Source organism: Hyaena hyaena, unplaced genomic scaffold, assembly GCF_003009895.1.
Source record: "Hyaena hyaena isolate Hyena2069 unplaced genomic scaffold, ASM300989v1 scaffold_124, whole genome shotgun sequence".
In the NCBI taxonomy this organism is placed as follows: Eukaryota; Metazoa; Chordata; class Mammalia; order Carnivora; family Hyaenidae; genus Hyaena; species Hyaena hyaena.
Window position 1 is genome coordinate 2,659,712 of NW_024080755.1, and position 20,090 is coordinate 2,679,801.

At 39.2% G+C, this 20,090-nt stretch overlaps 1 protein-coding gene and 2 non-coding genes across 3 annotated transcripts in view; all 3 read right to left on the reverse strand.

Annotated features, from left to right (window-relative positions):
- Window positions 1–546: 546 nt before the first annotated feature.
- EIF3A (eukaryotic translation initiation factor 3 subunit A) overlaps window positions 547–20,090 on the reverse strand; it is a 35,091-nt gene continuing 15,547 nt past the window's right edge. The window contains exons 8-22 of the mRNA XM_039237315.1: window positions 18,269–18,373; window positions 17,803–17,901; window positions 16,560–16,676; window positions 15,923–16,108; window positions 15,053–15,400; window positions 14,524–14,628; window positions 14,322–14,435; window positions 12,962–13,084; window positions 12,288–12,441; window positions 11,551–11,735; window positions 7,990–8,078; window positions 6,485–7,146; window positions 3,263–3,512; window positions 2,388–2,569; window positions 547–1,773 (exon numbers count right to left, since the gene is read on the reverse strand). Of these exons, the coding sequence (XP_039093246.1) occupies window positions 1,544–1,773; window positions 2,388–2,569; window positions 3,263–3,512; window positions 6,485–7,146; window positions 7,990–8,078; window positions 11,551–11,735; window positions 12,288–12,441; window positions 12,962–13,084; window positions 14,322–14,435; window positions 14,524–14,628; window positions 15,053–15,400; window positions 15,923–16,108; window positions 16,560–16,676; window positions 17,803–17,901; window positions 18,269–18,373 (2,949 nt within the window). The 3' untranslated portion in view covers window positions 547–1,543. The remainder of the gene's footprint in view (window positions 1,774–2,387; window positions 2,570–3,262; window positions 3,513–6,484; window positions 7,147–7,989; window positions 8,079–11,550; window positions 11,736–12,287; window positions 12,442–12,961; window positions 13,085–14,321; window positions 14,436–14,523; window positions 14,629–15,052; window positions 15,401–15,922; window positions 16,109–16,559; window positions 16,677–17,802; window positions 17,902–18,268; window positions 18,374–20,090) is intronic.
- Window positions 17,006–17,135, reverse strand: LOC120235190. The gene has a single exon (XR_005529337.1). It is a non-coding gene; the product is annotated as a small nucleolar RNA SNORA19 (small nucleolar RNA).
- LOC120235187 lies at window positions 18,041–18,162 on the reverse strand. Its single transcript, XR_005529334.1, has one exon. It is a non-coding gene; the product is annotated as a small nucleolar RNA SNORA19 (small nucleolar RNA).

Genomic DNA, 20,090 nt, shown 5'->3' on the forward strand with positions numbered 1-20,090 from the left:
AACATTTAGAAAATTCTTTAAAAAAAAAAAAAGAAAGAAAGAAAACAAGATTAAATGTTGAAAACAGTGCCCTCCATTGCTGGTAACATAAAACCAAAAAGGCTGCATGTGATTAAGTAAAGCAGCATCAACACTCCCTCTTCTGGCCCTATAGCTGTACCGCCAGAATTCTCCCCGCCACTCAGTATCTGAAATCACTTACATGTCAGTAGCCACTATCACTACCAATTTGCAACCTACCTTCTCTGTTAACTATGAGTTTTCTAATTTGATGGAAATACCCGAAATAGTAAACCACTCACCCACCCTGAAATATATAAGCTCACAGAGAGAGCAGCATTACAAGAAAACTAAAGGGAATCCTTAATTAAGGAAGGAAACATTGTAGCCATATGTGCTCTGTTATATCTGGATTATTTTCTTTGATCCTACATAATGAGACACTTAATGGCAACAAAAAAACTCAGAATCACACTCAATTGGATATGCAAACTCATCATAATAAATAAAACACTGTGAGTGTGACTACAAATCAACACTAAAACAAAATTCTGTAAGTATTTTATTTATCATTGAAGAAAAAACACAGCAGCAAGTTCTGTGTTGGCTTCAATAAGACCAAATAGTTAATCTTCAACATAGCTACAACACTCCAAAATTGAAGTCAACACAGTCATTACTACAAATTACTTGTTCAAAGAATCTATCCTGAAGAGAAAGGAAATTAGGAAAAAGAATTTAAACAATTCCTCCAAACCACACATTTATAAATATTGTCATATTTAAAATGCTTGAAAGGCATGAATTCTCCATTAATGGAAAAGCAGTTTGCTATTGGCAACAGAAAAAACTCAGCAACAGTTTACCAAATGCTTTAAAATTTAAAAGCTGTAACTGTTTTGGATTCACACTTGAGCAGTATTCTTGTCATTACAATCATGACTGCAAATTGCTTTATACTCACCTCTCAAGTAAAACCTACAGAAAATCCCACTGTATCCAATGTTTGTAATGTTTACTGCACTTACAGTGAACCTAAAAACTTTCTAAATACAGTTAATATAGTAAATACCTCAAAGTATCTAGAGGTATGTCTCAACCACTAATGATGTGGAAATTCTTTCAGCCCCTGCTTTGAAGAGTCTTCAAATACATTTTCTATAACAGAACCTTACCTCATTCCAAATGAATATAGTATTTAAAAAAAAAAAAAAAATCAGTTCTATACCAAGATACAGGTGTTACTCCATACCTGAAGGGTTCACATTTTAAATTTATTTTTTAGTTTTTCTCTTTTGTAAACAAATGATTGATGAAATAATGCAACACCGTAAATTCCAGAAAATGGCCTGGTCGTCCAACCTCCTGTGGGTATGGTGCATGATCAATCTATTATAGAGGATTAATACAAGTTCATGCTTTTTGTGTTATGGTGAGACAACATTAAAGAATCCAATTTAGACTGGTTGAAGCACAAGTATAATAATCCTTGAATGTGATCAAACCTATGTGAGACATGAGTTTGAATCCATCATCTTGAGATTTAACGTCGTACCGTGGTCCATCCATCTTCATCAGTCTCATTTTTAGTACGACGAAGAGATTCCCGATCTTTCTCAGCTCTCCATGAGGACTTCTCTTTTTCACCTTCTCTTTCCCTTTCTCGGTCTCTTTCTCGGTCTCTTGAAAGAGCTGGGGGAGGAACACGACGAGGGGCTTCCCGCTCTTCTGCCCGCTCATCTTTCCTGTCATCAGCACGTCTCCAAGAACTTACTAAAGAGTTTAACAGAAAAAGAGAATAAATACTGTACTGTATTGGCTCAGACTAAAGAGAACCTTAGCAAAAAGAATGTTTCCAATTACTCAGAAATCCTGTACTAAAGGTAACAACATAGAATCTCCATAAAAAAAACAATAAAATTTTAGTAATTTAAGACAAGGCAACAAAAATCTAAATAAACATTTAAAGTAAAAATTTTTGCCTCTTACTGAAATCTTCACAACAAATTAGCCATTAAGCATACTTTTCTGCTTTTTCTTAAAGTTTCAACTGTCACAATTTTAGAGAAACAATGTTTTACACTTTGTGCTTATCTACCAAGATCATACTTTGAAACAACAACAATTTCCTGGCAATATAAAATAAGCTTTCAAAGCAACCTATATCACTTACCATCCAGTTTAATTAACCTACTGATATACTTTGAATTTAGAAACGAGCTAACTTTACAGAGCGACTAAGTTTATGAGAATTATGAATTTTAAACTGAATATTCCCTATCTTATTTTTGCTGTTTACAGGAATGTATGGGGTAATTAAATAAAACCAAAATGTCCCCAGGAATTCTGGATTCCCGATAGTTCAGCAACATGCAGACCATGACTACCTTCTTCACGTTCTGATCTGAGAGGAGGTCCTCTTCGGTCTCTGTCATCTCGCCTTTCTCTTAGGTCACGGCGATCGTCTCTCTCCCGACGACGGTCATCTCGATCCCTATCATCTCGGCGAGCCGAATCTCTCCAGCTCGAAGATTCCTCTGCTGGTCCTCTTCTCCAGCCACCTTCATCCCTGTAGTCATTCAAAATGTTAAGTTCTGCTGTTAAACTACATGATAGTGCATTTGAACAGAACATATCCAGGCTGGTGCTCAGAGTTTACAACCCAACAGGGACGAAGTTTAAATTTATAACCTGATTTCAACCTGATGCCTCAGGTGTAGAGGTCAAATGAGAACATCTGGATCTGTGCTTTCCAACCTAATAGCAACTATCTGTATGCAGCTACTTACATATAAATTAACTGAAACAAAATCAAGACATTCCATCAACAGCACTAACCATATTCCAAATATTAAATAGCCAAATAGTATTCAAATAGCTACGATAGTGGATATTACAGACCCAGGACGATTTCATCCTTGCAGAAAACTGTATTATAAACAGTGCTGGTCTAGATTCATCATCACAAAGCCATTTTGGCCAGAAGAAGCAAGCTAGAACCGTTACCGTGAGGACTATCTAAACCGCAGGGGATGGGCAATGGACTGGTAAAGCTACCTGGTCTGGCTTCCTTACTAATGAGTTACAAAATCTGCAGAAAACTACACAGCGTCAGCCTCACTTTCTCAACTTTGTTAAGAGGGGATGTTTGGAAGAGGGATGGGGCACATGATTTCTCAACACTATCTGGGAAAACAACGAAGAGTATTTAAGAGAATCCTAACTGCAATTCCCCCAAAGAGTTCCAATCAGAGCATCCAACCTAGGCCGTCTGAAGCGGTCCTCTCGATCCACCTCTCGCTCTCTGTCCCTTTCTCGCTCTCGGTCTCGGTCTCGGTCTCGCTCTCGCTCTCGGTCTCTTTCTTTCTCTGGGTCCTTGTCGTTTTCATCACGATCTTGGTTATCTCGCTCTCTTTCTTTTTCTCTATCCCATTCACGTTCTTCCGATGGTCGCGATTCTCGAGGTGGACCCCAACTCTCTTCTCTGGCCTTTTCCTTCTCTCTCCAACCACCTGTTGATTTTTTTTTTAAAGAAATAAAAGTTTTTTAGTATTCCAGAAACACAAGTTGGTAACTATGAATAGAGATCTTGATGCTGACATTAATATCACCATTTATATTTTACTTTAAGACATTCCAAGGGCACCTGCGTGGCTCAGTCAAGCATCTGACTTCTGCTCAGGTCATGATCTCATGGTTTGTGGGTTTGAGCTCCACATCAGGCTTTGTGCTGACACTGGCTTGCTTCAGATTCTGTTTCCTCCTCCCTCTGGCCCTCTCCAATTAGCTCTCACTCTCAAACATTAAAAAAAAAAAAAGACAATCCAATCTTTTTTTTTTTTTTTTTAATTTTTTTTAATGTTTTATTTATTTCTAGGAAAGAGAGAGAGAGACAGTGTGTGAGCAGGGGAGGGACAGAGAGAGAGGGAGTCACAGACTGAAACAGGCTCCAGGCTCCGAGCTGGCAGTCAGCACAGAGCCCGACGCGGGGTTCGAACCCACGAACCGCGAGATCATGACCTAAGCGAAAGTCGGACACTTAACCGACTAAGCCACCCAGGCGCCCCCCAATCTTATTTTTTAAAACTAAAGCTATTTATCTCATTTTACAGAATCACCAGCTCATATTTGTTACTACCTATCTTTTTTCTAACATACAGGGAGAAACATGTAAGATAAGGGAAATTTATATAGCCTGGGTTGAGTGTTTCATATGCTGCAATTTTGGATATAAAAATCTGTTCTGAATTTTAAAATGAGTAGACAACTCATTCTAACAAAAAACTTAAAGAGTGAGGGTCAGGAAGTAGATCTTTGAGAGATGGAGCCCCAATTATAATTTCATTCAAATGCTGCAACATTTTCAAAACTTTTATAACTAAAAACTTTTTCATATTCTTGGCCTTCACCATTTACCACCCCATGCAGTCATGGAACGAAGAAAGATTAATCCTTTGACCCTATCCAGTATCTCACACTTAGCCCTGGGATGCCCCGATCTAGGAATGCAATATATATACACAAAGAGGCCAAAGGGAACAGATTTAAATGAAAATCTATTACACCTGCAAAACTGAGTATTACTATTGCTACCATTTCTATTATGACGTGCCACAGCACTATTCTAAAACCTTCAACTCATTTAATCCTATCCATAACTTTGAGCTAAGTAAATCCCACACTTGTCAATTTACCTACTTGCTAAAATTTGTAAACTGCTAAAATCAATGCTCAAGCACTTTTGCAGTCACTCGGAGACACATGCAGAATGGTGAAATATCTGAGTCGCCAGAAGAGCCCGTTCACAGTGGAGGTTGAACAAGGCAATTAATTGCTGTCTGTCCTCTTGCTGAGGCGTTCATACTTTAGAACAAGTATCCTTTTAGTGGTCTTAAATTTAGTAACTTCTTTGCATTTCTGTGTTTTACTGGTGATTTCACTGTTTAAAATGTCCCTCAAGCACTATGCTGAAGTGCTGTCGAGTGTCTCAAGCACAAGAAGGTGATGGATGCGCTTTACAGAAAAATCTCCATTTTAGATAAGCTTCATTGAGGAGATACAGTGCTGCTGGCCAGGAGTTCAATGTTAATGAATCAATTAACGTGTATTAAATAAGGTAACTTTAAAACAGAAATGCACAAAAGAAGGTTATGCATTCACTGGTTGACAGAAATGTTGTGACCAGAGGGCTTAATAGGAACCTAATCTGGTATATTCCTTTGGAGCAATGGGTTCAGTATTCACTGTGACTTTATAAATGTCTATCGTGAATTAATGAAACTACTATACTGTCATCCCCATTCTACACATGGCACAGAAAAGTCACACAGCCAGACAGTGGACGGAATGGAGACCAGAAGACAGAGACCGGATACCAGAAGACAGACCAAGAGACAGAACCACCAAGGGCAAAGGAAAGGAAGCCGCTCGCCGAACTGTTCATTTAGAACGGCTGCCTCTGGTTACTGCTTTGGGAATTGGGAGTGGGGGAGAGGGAGAGCCTGCGGGGACCAGGAGCAGCAAGAGTTCAAGGAAAGCAGGACAGTGGCCCAGACATGCAGGGGGAATAGAGAAGTGGGTAGATTTAAGGAACATGAGAAAAATAGAACTGAACTAAATGAAGATTTAATATAAAGGATGAAAGAGGGCAAAGGACAACTCCCAGATCTCTAGGTTATAAAATCGCATGGATGGTGGTGGCCCTGATGAGAAGCCTGTGGGTGTGAATTCAGTTTCAACACGTTGAAGATGACAAGTCAGAGACATTTCTAGGTAGAAACGTATATAGTGTGCAGGCTAGAAACACAGGTCTGAAGGTAAGGAAAGAACTCATTTGGAGAAGATGGTAATAGAAGTCACAGATTATGTATAACTTGCTCAAGAACAAAGAAGTATGAAAACATGAGCAGGGCCAAGACTGAGAAAGTAAGGAACTGTGTGCTCTTCCCATAAGCCTAACCCCAAGGCAGGCAAGAGTGCAAACTTATTATACTTTTTCATTATTTACATGTGAAGGCTGGTGTAGGACAGAACGGAGGAACACCAATACTTAAGGGATGAGCATGGGAACAAGAGCCCTCAAAGAAGCAGTCACCAGGCAGAAGGGGGGAAAAGCACGTATCACTAAGGCAGAAAAAGGGGTAAGGTTATGTAACTTATTCTGCGGTGTCGGATATCGAAGCCACACTCCTGACATAAAAGCCACTGCACAGGTATCTAAGGGAAGATAAAACACCAGTCTCTAGAAACCAACAATAATAAACCATAACCACTGTCATCTATACATTAAAACTTCACTTTTATTTAGCTAAAAAATAAATTTTTGTTTAGATATTAAAATACAATTTGTCACTGGAGACGTCCCTGTTTGAAAATACTAGAGAACAGTGATTAGCTTATACAAGATTTCACTTTCTATTCGGAAAACCCATTAGGCAGACTCTATAAAGCATCTAAGCTGGTTTTCTGAATACCGGAATTTTACCTGGCTTGACAAATGGTCTCCAGGGACCAGGCCTTGAGTCCTCGCCCCTTCTGGGAATCCGATCATCATCTGTGTTTCTCCAAGGCCCCCGGTCATCATCTGCACCACGTCTGGAAATTCTGTCATCATCAGCATTCCTCCAAGGTCCTCGATCATCATCCAGCCCACGCCTAGGACCCCGGTCATCATCCATGCCGCGCCTGGGACCCCGATCATCGTCAGCATTACGCCAGGAAGACCGCTCGTCATCTGCACCTCCTCGCCGTGGGCCCCGGTCCTCATCCATCCCACGTCTTGGTCCTCTATCCTCATCAGCTGTTCGCCAGCTTCCTCTGTCCTCATCCAGTCCCCGTCTAGGTGGTCTATCATCATCCGCGTGACGCCAGCTTCCCCTGTCTTCATCGCCAATTCGTCTAGGAGGCCTGTCATCATCTGCATTGCGCCAGGAAGGTCGGTCATCATCCACCCCCCGGCGAGAGAACCGGTCTTCATCAAGGCCACGTCTGGGACCTCTGTCGTCATCCATGCCGCGCCGGGGAATGCGATCATCATCTGCTCTGAGAGAAGACTCTCTCTCTTCCTCATCCCCCAGGCGCCTTGATCGATCATCTTCTCTTCTATGAGGCCTCTCCTCATCCCGCCCCTCTCCACGTCTCCACTCCCTACAGAGCAACAAGCCAAACATCTGTAAGAGTCCATTTTCTTAAAAGCACATGATCCTTTTGGAAATTATTTCATTCACTTTTAAAAACCACTTCAGCCTAAATTCATTATTCCTAGTCCTGAAAGAACACGTGGTCCTAATAAAAAACAACACAAAATATAAAATCTTGTATCAACAGATAAACAAATATGTAGACAATTAAAGGTATCTAGCTGCCCTTTACCAGAAGTATCCTGGCATCTATTACTATGAAGTTTCAAAACTTAATTTCTGTACAGCACTATGACCAGCAATCTTACCATGACAAGTCACTTTTGAAGGATGATTCGATCTACTTAAATTTAAAGGAAGGAGCACCTAGGTGGCTTAGTGGGTAATAATGACCTGATTTCGGCTCAGCTCATGCTCTCATGGTTGTTGAGATCAAGCCCATGCCAGGCTCTGCACTGAGCATGGAACCTATTTAAGATTTTCACCCTTCCTCTCCCTCTGCCCCTCTCCCCGCCTCACTCCGTCTAAAAATAAGAGCAAATAAACAAATAAAAGGAAAATATGTTCTAGAACTATTCATTCTTACTGTAATCTCAGTATTATTCAATTAGGGAACAAAACCCTGAAGTTATTGTAACCCTGAAAGACTTATTTCTCTAAGTATCTAGAAGTCCGTAATTATAGCACTGTTGAAGTAAACTACGAAACACATTTCGGTAACAGACATGCATACAATTCTTCACAGTTCTCCTTTCCCCACCTCTACAAAATAAACCCAATTTAACAACTACTAATGAGGCATTAACAGGACCTCTGTCTAATTGGTACTATTTTCCTTGACTCTACTTACTTCTCTGGTGGGCCTCTTCTCCACTCGGAATCTACTTCAGGTCCTTTTCTCCATGTGCCTTCTGAATCTCTATCTCCCCAACGAGAGTCCTACATTCACCAAAGTTAATGTGAGGCACTACATTGGCAACACTTATTACAACTACTAGTATTACCAAATGTTTTTGCACTTATATTAATCTTAAATCCTTAAATATGAACAAGTTTTAAAATGGTTTCCTTTTTAACCCGAAGTCAGAGTAACAGTACAGTGCAACTGGTGTTCTCGTGTATTGACTAGCTTTATAAATCAACAAAATACCACCTTGAAAGCAATCTGGCACCTAACCTCTGAAATTATTCGAGTATCTACAGATATCCTTTGATCCTTAAAATTCCCTGAGATTATGTGAAAAAAGCTCAGTGCCCCAAACGTACACCAGAGGAGTTCCTAAAATGGAACAAATGAAATGTCAAATGAGGGATGTTTCAATTAAGTTATTTCCCTCTTCAAATACTACATTGTCATTAAAAATTATGGAAAAGGGTATCAGGAGATAAATATGCTTACAGTGGAAATGTAAATGTGGTACAACCTTTGTAGAGAGCAGCGCACACAATTTCTATCGTGTACAGCTCTGACACAGCTTGATGGCTCCTACAAACATAACCTAAGGCCACAGTCAGCAATTAAGAATACTTTGGAAAATATAAAACAAGACCTATGGCAAGGGTGGGAGGAGTAAGATAAAAATCTAACAGAGCTAACAATTCCAAGTAGGTATATAAGAGAATCTTTATTCAAATTTTAAAAAGTGTTTTGGCAATAAAACCTCCCCAATAGCAACTAACATAAGAAACAGTGAAGGAAGGAGGAGCCAGATGGTAAGTCATCTGCCATCGCAACGGACTCTGGACTCTTAGGGTGCAGGTTATTCTAACAGACCTTCCCAAGTGGACACCGCGGGACAAAGAGGAGCTCAACTGTCCACGTAACTTACGGTCACTACAATGCAGGGAATGTCCGTGCCCAGAAAACCCAAGTTTCTCCCACCCTTCATGCTCACCCTACAAAGTAGACTCTGCAAAGAATTCAAGTTATTAGAGGTTTTCATACAACTAGAACCTCAAAAAAAGATGTTTAGGGATGGCTATGAGAAAGAATTCTAAAAAGTAACCTACCAAAATATTTAACTCAGTTCACAGATCAAAGAGAATAGGCCCTTCTAGTAAACATATAAACTGAACAGGAATCTCAGAGAACCAGTTTCAAAAGGGCAAAGATTTAAAAAAAAAAAAAAGGAGGGGGGAACACTAAAAGAAAAAACAGGACTGTGTAAGGCAAGTACAGACAACAGCAGAAAAAATTTCCCTGTATTAAGAAAATGTCATCTTCTCTAAGGTAAATAAACTGCATCCTCTGACTACAAAAGGCACAAGTGCCAAAATGAGGGAATAAGAAAGCCTATATACTGAGGTGACTGCACAAAGTCTCGGGAAAATCTTTTCCTTTTACTCCAAGGACAGAAAATTCTGCAATCCCCAAGGAATAATACAGAGTATCTATAGAAGTAATAAGCCCAAGACTATTATCAAGACCCCCTCCCTTCCACTGTGTCCTCAGGATGCCGAGCAGTCTCGAAACTTCTGGGGGAGGATTTTGAACTGACCAAACCACTACAAAGTTTTTCAACTCTGAGAGGGGGAAAAAAAAATTTTTTTGAGACATACAGAAAGACAGCCTGAAAAAAAAAAAACTGAAAAGATACACAAAACAAAAAAAATGTATATGCAAAGGAAAAACGGTGATAAAGTGTAAACATATTTGAAACTAACTCATGTTTACCAATCCTACTGGAAACCTGTTAGGCAGTTCTAAATACGTAACATGTTTTAATGAGCTGGATGTAAAAATATTCAACTTACTTCAATAAAACAAATAAAAGTAAAGGTATGTTCAGAATTTTTTGTTCTGAGAAGACAGAGTTCCCAAAATTTACAGACTGGGAAGTTCATATAATTTTAGGGGGAAAAAAACTGGTGGTAATCACTAAGAGAATAAAGAAAGCAAAAATGAACTGAGAAAAGTTCTTAAATTTGGCTTGAAGGAAGCGGTGGCAGGGACACGGGAGCAAATAAAAAAATCAAACATAACAATTACTGTGTTAAATGTAAATAAACTAAAGACTCTCCAATCAAAAGGGAAGGTAGGGAGGGGGAGGCACAAAACAGAAACAAAAGACTGAAAATGAACAGATTTGCAAAAACTAAATTTTAAAAAAAGCAACTCAGAAACCCATTATCATAGCCAAGTAAGTTACCTCCCTTTCTTCAGAAGATGAGGCTCCCATAAATTAACAGAATGTAGCAAATTAAAATAAGTAACACACCACTTTTGATTCCATACATACACAAACTTTGTGCCCAAGAGAAAAAGAGTATGCGCACCACATCATGTTTTAGAACACAAAATTGGAACTCACATAGGCCACATTCACTAGTAACAAGGAAGTAAACATAAAAATTAGCAACAGGAGTAACAAAACCAGTAATCTATCCATGCACATTTTAAATCGAAATCAAAGAACAGCAGGTCTTCCAAGAAAGGACACTGACACAGGTGTGACACAGACGAGGGGATGGAGAAAGGCAGGGCCAGAAAGCCTCCGGTGACTCACGTCTCAACTTAGAAACTAAGCTGTATCTCACTTAAGGGGGAGCACTGGCACAGCCAAGGAGAAACAAAGAGAATGAAGACAGATGTCACAGGAACATGATACGCCATAAAACAAACTCAGAATGGCTAGAGTATAGGTGACTAAGAAGAAAATGGTGACAGAAGATGATGATGGAAAAAGCAGGAAACAAAAAAAGGCCTTGACTGCTAAGGCAGGTTGTACCTTTGGCTCTAAGTAATGAGTACCAATCAAAGTAAGGTTTGAAACCTAAGAGCAGGTAAAGCAATCAAATACGCATCATGAAAAAAATGGCCACAATGTAGAGGAAGGTCTCTAGCTGGGGAGAGATTATAATCAGAAAGAATAGTAAGGAGACCAGTAAATAATACAGACAAAAGGAGATTCTGAATTAAGCCAGGAATGTAGAACAGAAAGGAGAGGGAGAGGTAGATTCAAAACTCTAAGATTAACTGGGTAACGGTGCCACCAATCAGGAGCGGGGATTAGAGACACAAGCTAGAGGGGGAATAAAAGTTGGTTTTGGATATGAGCGCGTATTAAAAATATTCAGGACAGCATCACATGGAAATATTGTTAAAATGGACATTCTGGGGCACCTGGGGTGCTCAGGCAGTTGAGCATCCAACTCTTGGATTTGACTCAAGTCATGACCTCACGGTTCGTGGGTTCGAACCACACACCGAGTTGACAGCACAGGGCCCACCTGGGTTCTCTCTCCCTCTCTCTCTGCTCCTTCCCTGCTCACTCTCTCAAAATAAATAAACATAAAAAAATAAATAAAACATGAAGCTCAGACACTGACATGTGCACTGAGGCCTATGGACCATGCAAGAGAACCAGGTGATAAACACATCACGTAAAAACAGAGTAGCTTCTGCACTCACCTTTCTAGAAAGTGGATCGTCACCAAGTCTTCTCTCCTCCTCTCTACGTCGTTCCCGTTCTTCAATTTCCAGCTCTCTTTGGCGTTTTTTCCTTTCTACTTCTTCTAATTTCTTGACCCGCTCCTGATATTCTCGTAGCTCTTCCTCTCGTTTGGCCCGTTCAGCACGCTCTCTCTCTTCACGCTCTGTATAACGAGCTAAGTTATAAAGTGTGCCGCATCTCCCCCCTAGCACTAGGTCTACTTTGCTGGTATTCAACAGGGAGCGTAAGGCAGAAGACAAACTCTTTTTAAAATTTTTAAGTAGTTTACAATTAGCTAAGGGGCAGAAAATATTCAAGAAAACAAGTATAATGCCACTTGACACTTTTGCAATGACAGGAAGATACTTGAACCCCTCCCCAATTCCTGAGCATCTTGGGATTTCAAGGAAAGGATCATCTGACAGACTTCATCTGATATGTGCTCCTCAATGCATGTTAGTACTATATAAAATAGAGTGATAAAAATTAAAAGATGGTATTAATTTAAACAAACAAACAAAAAACACCAAAAGATATGGAAATTACCTGGTAGAGAACCTAACACCCTCACCTAAAACAAGCTTCAGACAACTAAAAGTGAGCTGCAAGTACGAAGCCAATGATCCTGGCTCCTCATTCCGGAATAGACACAGATTACTATAAACCGGACCATCAACCTTGCCTCACACAACCTCCAACCTTGGTCTGTGGATACCTTTGAGCATCTGTTCTTCCGCCCGCCTCTGCTCTTCCTCTTCCTTTTCTCTACGGTAGGTTATTCTGCGTTCTTCTTTACGCTGCCTTTTCCGCTCTTCCAAGCGGTTATGCCTTTCTTCTGCTAATCTCTCCTCAAACTGTTTAAGTTTCTCCTATTAATAGAGTGGGTAACAACAACAAGAAAATCACATCTTTTGAAGAGCTACAAACCAGCAAAACTCAAAGGTTACCAACGCACTGCAAGGTTCTTGAAACCACAGGAAGCAACCGCCCTATGTATACAAATTTCCAGATGACAGGTTTTTGTGACTTGTTGGGACAGTTCTCTTTTCCTTCACCCAGTAGTTTGTTTTTATACAAAACAAATAAAATAATTAGAATTTAAGAGCAGGACACTTTGATCTACTTTTTCCTTTCTAAATCCAACAGTACATGAAACTTGTATCCAGAAGCAAATATTACGCAGTCCACTTTCACCTTCAGAAAATTTGTTTATAGTGACGGTTGACTGCTTAATAGCCTATAAAATATTTTCAAGAACATTTTTATTAATTTGAATGATCATTATAAAATGTTAGCTCAAGACAGAACGTACCACTGCGTTATAGGAGAACTTTAAGGTAAAACAAAAAAGCTCATGAATGAATGTTTCCCCGAAACCAGTAACTTCACCTCATAAACAGACTGTCGTGCAGCCTTGAGTCGCATTACAAATAAATCTCTGTCTTCAAGCATCCGCGACATTCGATTCTTATGTTCAAGAGCCTTTTCACGTTCTAGTTGCATGGTGGTAATCTGCAAATACATAATACAAGGTTAAATTTCAAAACATTCATTATCTGATTAGTAATTTACTCTCAATTCCTGACAGATATTCTCAAAGGATGACCAGCAGATCCTGTGCCCCTTCTGTCCCGCCATAAAAACGGAAGGGTTACTATCATCCATGCCCATGTGTCCATAGGAAGAAATCAGGGACAGGAGATGGATAAAAGAGTCCAGAGGCAACTGTAAGAACTTGAAAACTTTAAAGAAAAACCTACAATGTATACAGTAAAACAAAAAGGAAATTCCTCATGGTAATAAGCCCTATGATTTAATCATAAAAGATATTTTCTCCCTTAAAGAAAACTGTGGAGGTGAAGGCAGGGTGCACTACTGACCTAAGACTTTTTGTCTGCACACCAAAGGGAGAATGCAAGGCTTCCGGGCAGAGAATACAACAAACCATCTCAAACATTGTATCCGGTCTGCACTCTTTTTTCTCTAATTTTACACATTATCACAAAAACTCTAACTTCTGAAAAAAAATGGAAGGCACTGGCAAACAAAGCCCAGAATGACAACACTCCAATGGAACCGAGAGGCTGCATTCTCCCCAATGGAAGTCCCCACAGATTTGTTGCCTGTATTTACTTTTAAAACTAGAACAGGGCCACTAGTTTTTTGGTCACAAATTTGGCCACTACAAGCATTTGAAAACCTTGCTTTGGTATCATTAGATAAATATAATCTATACTAACAAAACTACAGAAGGAACAGTCTAGTCTCAAAAGACCGTGTACTATATGATTCCACTTATACGAAGTACCCAAACAGTAAGCAAATCTAGAGACAGAAAGGAAACTGGTGGTTGCCTAAGGCCAAAGTGGTAGGAAGACATGGGGAGGGGCTGCTAACGGGATTGGAGTTTCTTTTAGGGTAAAGTTAAATGGCTGCACAATTCTGTAAATGTACTAAAAGCCATCAATTGTACCGTTTAAACAGGTGAAATAGGTGCTGTGTGAATTATAACCCCATAAAGCTCTTTATTAGGTGAACTTTTCAGCTGTGTTTTGCACACTGCAAGTTTCATTTTTTAACCTCTGTTGTAAAAATGTCTATACGCTCACTAATCTGTTTGTATTCAGCCATTAAAGCACCATTCCTGGCAAAAGAGCACAAAACAATTCTGACACCGGGGCTCCACTACTGGCAGAGGATTAACTAGAGCTTCCAGGCTACCAACGTTACAGTCCAGTGAAAACCTTACTCTTTCTTCTTCCTGCTGTTCCCACAGATCCATGTCTTTAATCCTCTGTTCTTCATACGCACTCTTTATCAAAGGGATTTCCTCCAAGCGTTTAGCTCTTTCAAAATAATCAATCTGAATGACATGAAAACAAATGTAGTTTAAAGAAAAATTTCTGTTAACCTGGCATGTTACAAGTTTACCAACCGGTCCCTTCATTCACCTTCTTTTCTTGATTCTTCAGGCGTTCCTGAAGTTCCTTCTTTTCTTTCTCTAGTTGCTCAACCTGTTTAGCCATGATGAAATCCGGATCCAATTCTTCCAGATCCTGTAAAGTATTACAAACACACAATCACTAATAAGAATATAGAAGAAATGCGTATGGAGCACTGTTTTCTAAAATCAAAACCTGTTACTTTTTATACAATGAGTCAATGTTACCAGTGGGTAAAATTAGACAATGTAAAAATGTTTCACAACAGCACATTTCCACTTCTATGTAGGGAAAACAACATAATCTTAACATCTATTTCTCATTTCTCCAACCTGCACGTACCCAACTCCATTTTAACAATGGTTAAAAACTGCACAGAGCCATTTAAAACAAATGTTTACTTCAGACTATAGTTAATGGACCAGCTGTACCAAAATGAGTGAAAATAACCAGATTGCCTAGAGTAAATCAATAAATGGTAAAGGACCATGCTTCGGAAATGTAAATCAGAGTTTGTAGCATGTAATAAGCTACATACTTCAATATCAATATCTTTGAATGCCTTAGCACCCAGTTCCGTTTTCTTGATCTGCTCCAAACGCTCACGAACAGTTTTCTTTTTGATTTGCTCATGTTCCTGTAAGATGCGCTCCTTCTCTCTCTCCTTTGCCTCCTGTCGCAGCCTCTCTTCTTCAGCTTTCCTTACTTTCTGAAGCTCAGCTTCCCTCTGCTCCAATTCTTCTTTCTCACGTTGAATATTCAGACTCTCAAGGCGCTCTTTCCTTTCCTCAATTGTCTGACGGCGAGCCAGGATACGCTGATGCTCTTTTCGTGAATTTTTAAGGTATGCAGTAACAGCCAACTGATGCTGTTCTTCTTTCTCTTGCTTCAAAAACAAATGGATTTTAAAAAATTATCACGATACACCATGGTATGAGGCATCCAAAAAGTTACTAAATACTCCTGACATATTACCCTTACGTATGTCTGCATTTAAGAACAGGAGACGATGTTACTCAAGCTACCAGCTCCAGCACCAAATACTATGACCTATACAGAGTCTTTAATAGCAGCGACACAGCTGAAGAACCTTTATTTGCTAGGTTAAATCGTTGTCTGCATCAAATCTACTCTAAAGCATGCAAGGCAAAGAGAAAGGCTAACAGAACTTACAAGAACAGAACCTAAGCAGGAAGGAAAAACCCAATCATGGTGCCCCACAAAGGGGGTGAGGGGAATTTTCATCTTATGGGTGATAGGTAAAATACCAAAGCTAGCAAGTACAACTGAATAGGAAATACATAATAAACTCTTTCTCGGACATCACCTCAAACCAACCTTTTTGTGCAAGACATAGTGTAAGGGCCCCTGAAAAATTCTGTAGTTCATTTCTCCCCAAGATGCATACCAGAATATGAGCTGGCTTAATGACTTCAAGTGCCTTTGCAAGTACTGAAGACATCGCCGTCAGCTGGTTTCTGATCTGTTCGGAAGGCATGCTTTGCAAATGAGGACCAATGGGAGCATCTTCTCGAGTAGCGTAATTCAAATCAGATCCAAAACTAAGGGTCCGAGAAGTGTGGTCAATACGAACCTTTGAAAATTAAACGATATCATCAATAGTTACGTCCGTACACAAATATGAAACCATTCTACAAATGGGTAACTTTTTTTTCTTAAATGTTTATTTTTGAGAGAAAGCGTGCGTGGGGGAGGGGCAGAGAGAGAGGGACACAGAATCCAAAGCAGGCTCCAGGCTCTGAGCTGTCAGCACAGAGCCGTACACAGTGCTCAAACTTGTGAACCACGAGATCAAGGCCTGAGCCAAAGTCAGATGCCCAACTGACTGAACCACCCAGGGGCACAAGTAACTAACTTTTGATACAAAATTTCAAATGAATTTAAGAATGTTAACTACAAAAGCTAGAAGACCCGATTAGTACAACTTTAAAATGATGCCATTGAATCAAAAGTTGTGAATCAAAGGATATGTGTTCTTTCAGTCTTTCAAGGCCTTCCGCCTCAGCGTCCCTTCCAGCACATACCTGCAGGTCACAGTGCCTGGCAGCATCTACGATAGCCCGTTCCAGTTGGAAAGCATCAACAAAAGGAACCAGAGAAGTCAAACGAGAAAACTCAATGCTCTGATAAATTTGTGCCACCTGCATAAAGAACACAAGGTTAGTAGTAACAGCTATAATTTATTCAGCATTTTTATGTGCTCTGTTACACAACTATGAGTAGAAGTTATGCCCATTTCTCAGAGAAAAATTGAAGCTCAGAATGACTGGTAACACTACACTGCTGGAGCTAGAATCCCAATTCAAAGCTATCAATCCAAATGCTATACTCTGAACCATCACATTATAACCGTTCCTCAAAAGCAAAATCCTTTCAAATCCTAGTTTCATCAAACAAAAAACCCTGAATGGCCACATATTTATAGAGAACTACCACTTACCTAATTCATCTGGACACTTTTAATAAAATTATTTGTCTGAAGGAGACTGGCAGCATTACTATTTAGTTATACTGCTAATTAGCCTTCAACCACTTGTATAGCACATAAGAAATAACACTGCTCACATATACAAGAGAAAGCAGGTCAATGAAATGTGCATTAGTACTGAAGTGAACATATAATAAAAGCCCCCTCCCAATGAAACAAATGGAAGACAAAACAGGAACATTAAGTCATATTATAAACCATAATGGTCACACTTAGATAAGTCAGACTAAAATATGTTAAAAGACTAATACCACCTAGTTAACACTAGTAAGAGAAAAGGCTTCCCCATTCACAACAGGTAGGAGGGTTCATTAACTGAATCTCTTAAACTATTAAAGCTTTACACATGTAAACTCTAATTCCACTTCTGATACTACACAGTCACAGAAGTACACAAAGACACATGTAGGGAAATGTTCGCTGCTGCAACATCTTCCAATAGCAAAAAACCCCTAGAAATACAGTCTTCCATCAGCAGAATCTGAATAAATCGCAGTACCCTCTAGACAATTTAAACCCATTGAATTAGATTTACACTGCTAATAAGGAGACATGTACAAAGACTGTTCAATAAGAAAGGAAAAAAGAACAATTACAAATCATATATAAAATACTGTTTTTCAAATAAATAAATAGTCAAATACATAAGACTAATTTTGGCAAAACAGAATTTGGTGAGGAGTTCAAATCCTAGGCCATTCTTAAGTTTTTTAGTGTTGTGACAGAAACAATCAAGGGGAGAAATGCCAGTTGTAAACAAAACATCTGAAAGCGCTTACCTGCTGCAGAAGACGAAGTATGGTGTTGTTCTGCAGCTGTGGCACGTACTGCTGCAGTTCTGGCTCCTTTTCAGGTTGCTCCCGAACCCAATTTAGAACCTGTAAAGGCCATTACGTTGAAAACAGATTATATACTAGCAGAGCCTAAAACATTTGTGACACTTTTTTTCCCATCTTTAACATATAAAAACATCACACAGTGCAGGGAAATACAAATGTAATACGAAACTTTATTGATGCTTGTCTGAAGGTGACTGACAATGATTAGTCATGCTGCTAATTTACCTCCAAAGGTTTATTTAGCACATCAGAAATCTCCTTTCTCTTGACATAAAGAAAAAAAGACAATGAAATGTGCACTGAATTCAAACACAGAAGACAGTACTTCTCTCTCAATATAAACACAACCTGAAAAAAGGCCAGCTAGCAAAGGTCATATAACCCAAACTAGAACACTAAGCCTTACCTTTGTGACTCTCTCACAGAGTTTTAGTGGGTTAAATTCTACTTCCAGCCAATTGTAAAGGTCTTTCACTTCGGGAACAACATACTGTAATACATTGAATCTGACCTACAATAAACAAAAGATTTAATTGCTGAAGGAAATTTTCCAACTGGAGTTCCAACTGAACTGAGTACAAAGAAGAAAAATACAGGACTGGAAATCTGGAAAGAATCTGAAAGACCAGTCCCAATGCTCTTTAAATTTACCAGAGGAATCTAAGTGGAAACTACATTTGGGTCTCTTCCCCCAAATTATATAGCTATCTACAGTGAAAAGTCTCCCAAGAGCTTAATAAGAATATAAAATCTCTAAACCAATAAAATATTTATAAATACAATTACTGTAGCCAACCTAATTTATTACCAGTAAGAAGTACAATCCCACAGTTCACAAATAACTGTATCACACAAAAATTATGCCAACACTATTCTTATAGCATCTATTAGAAAAAACTCAGGACAAGAAGGCTAAGTTCACATAGAAACGATCAAAGAAAAAACAGCTACATTCAACATGTGAATAAATCTAAAAAATTTAACATATTACTGCATCTATGTGAACCTCAAATCTCTTAACAGGTACACAGACAAATTAACGTGGGGAGTCACATTTTGAGGGGCATGAGGACTAGAAACCACCTTACGAGAATTTACCCAGTTACATTTATGATTTACACTTTTATATGTGACTAGAACTCAGCTAAGGGTGCCACTTGAATAACCTTTCTTAAAAGGGAGACAGAAAGTGGCCAAATTTTATAAACCTCAAAATTGCTTTTAATTATTAAATCGTATCTTACCTAAACTGTAAACTGGTACACACAATGCACACAGAGCCCTATCCTTTACATGCTGGGAACTGCTAGTCCACAGACAGACTAACTGCAGGGACACAGCAAGACCTGCACACGTGTCCCACGCTGACCTGGCCACAGATCCTACCCCCACACGCCAGCGCTCCAGCCCACCTCCTATGCGAAATGGGTGCTGTTCCACATTTCTTGAATACCTCCCCTGCAAATGCCTTTATATCTTTATTGAAATAAGGTGTGATGTAAGCACTCAAAATTCTCCCAGATCTAATTTTATTCCTATCAAATTATTCTAGATTCCCCGTTTAGAACCCTTTCCCCCAAAGAGGAGATATGCTACAACAGGGTGCCGTAATCTATTAAAGTTATTTCTCACTAAAATTTATAATTGGCTTTCTGATCTAAGAACCAGTTGCTTATGAACTTTGGTTAATTTGAATGTGTTCCTGACATACGAGAATCATTCTCTAGGTGCTTATAGACTTATAAAGCTTATAGGAGCTCAAAACTCGGGTCTCAATCCTGGATGTAGGGTATACTGACTGAGACTTAAAAATGTCCCTTGGCACTCAGTTAATTTATTGACCAGATACCAACCACACCCTTCTTACAAACTTCTACACCTGTTCTATGGGCACAATAAGGACCCAAGTCTGGATGTCCTGGCTGCTGGCCAACAGTTCTCCAACATTGATAAATGAACCAGTATAACAGACCTTTAAGGTCAAGATGTGTGTGGCAGATGAGAGCTCAAAAGATATGGACTCTATTTCTGGTTTTAAACACTTCTTCAGTATGTTAAAAAAAAAAAAAAAAAAAAACTTTGTTCACATGTATTTACTAGTAAGATCTCTTCCCAAAGATAATGCTATCACTTTATTCATTTAATTCTCAGTCAGTCCCACAAAAACTTGCCAAACACAAAGCTGACCTGTGGCCGGTGTCAAGAAAATAAAAGATGGAGGCATATAA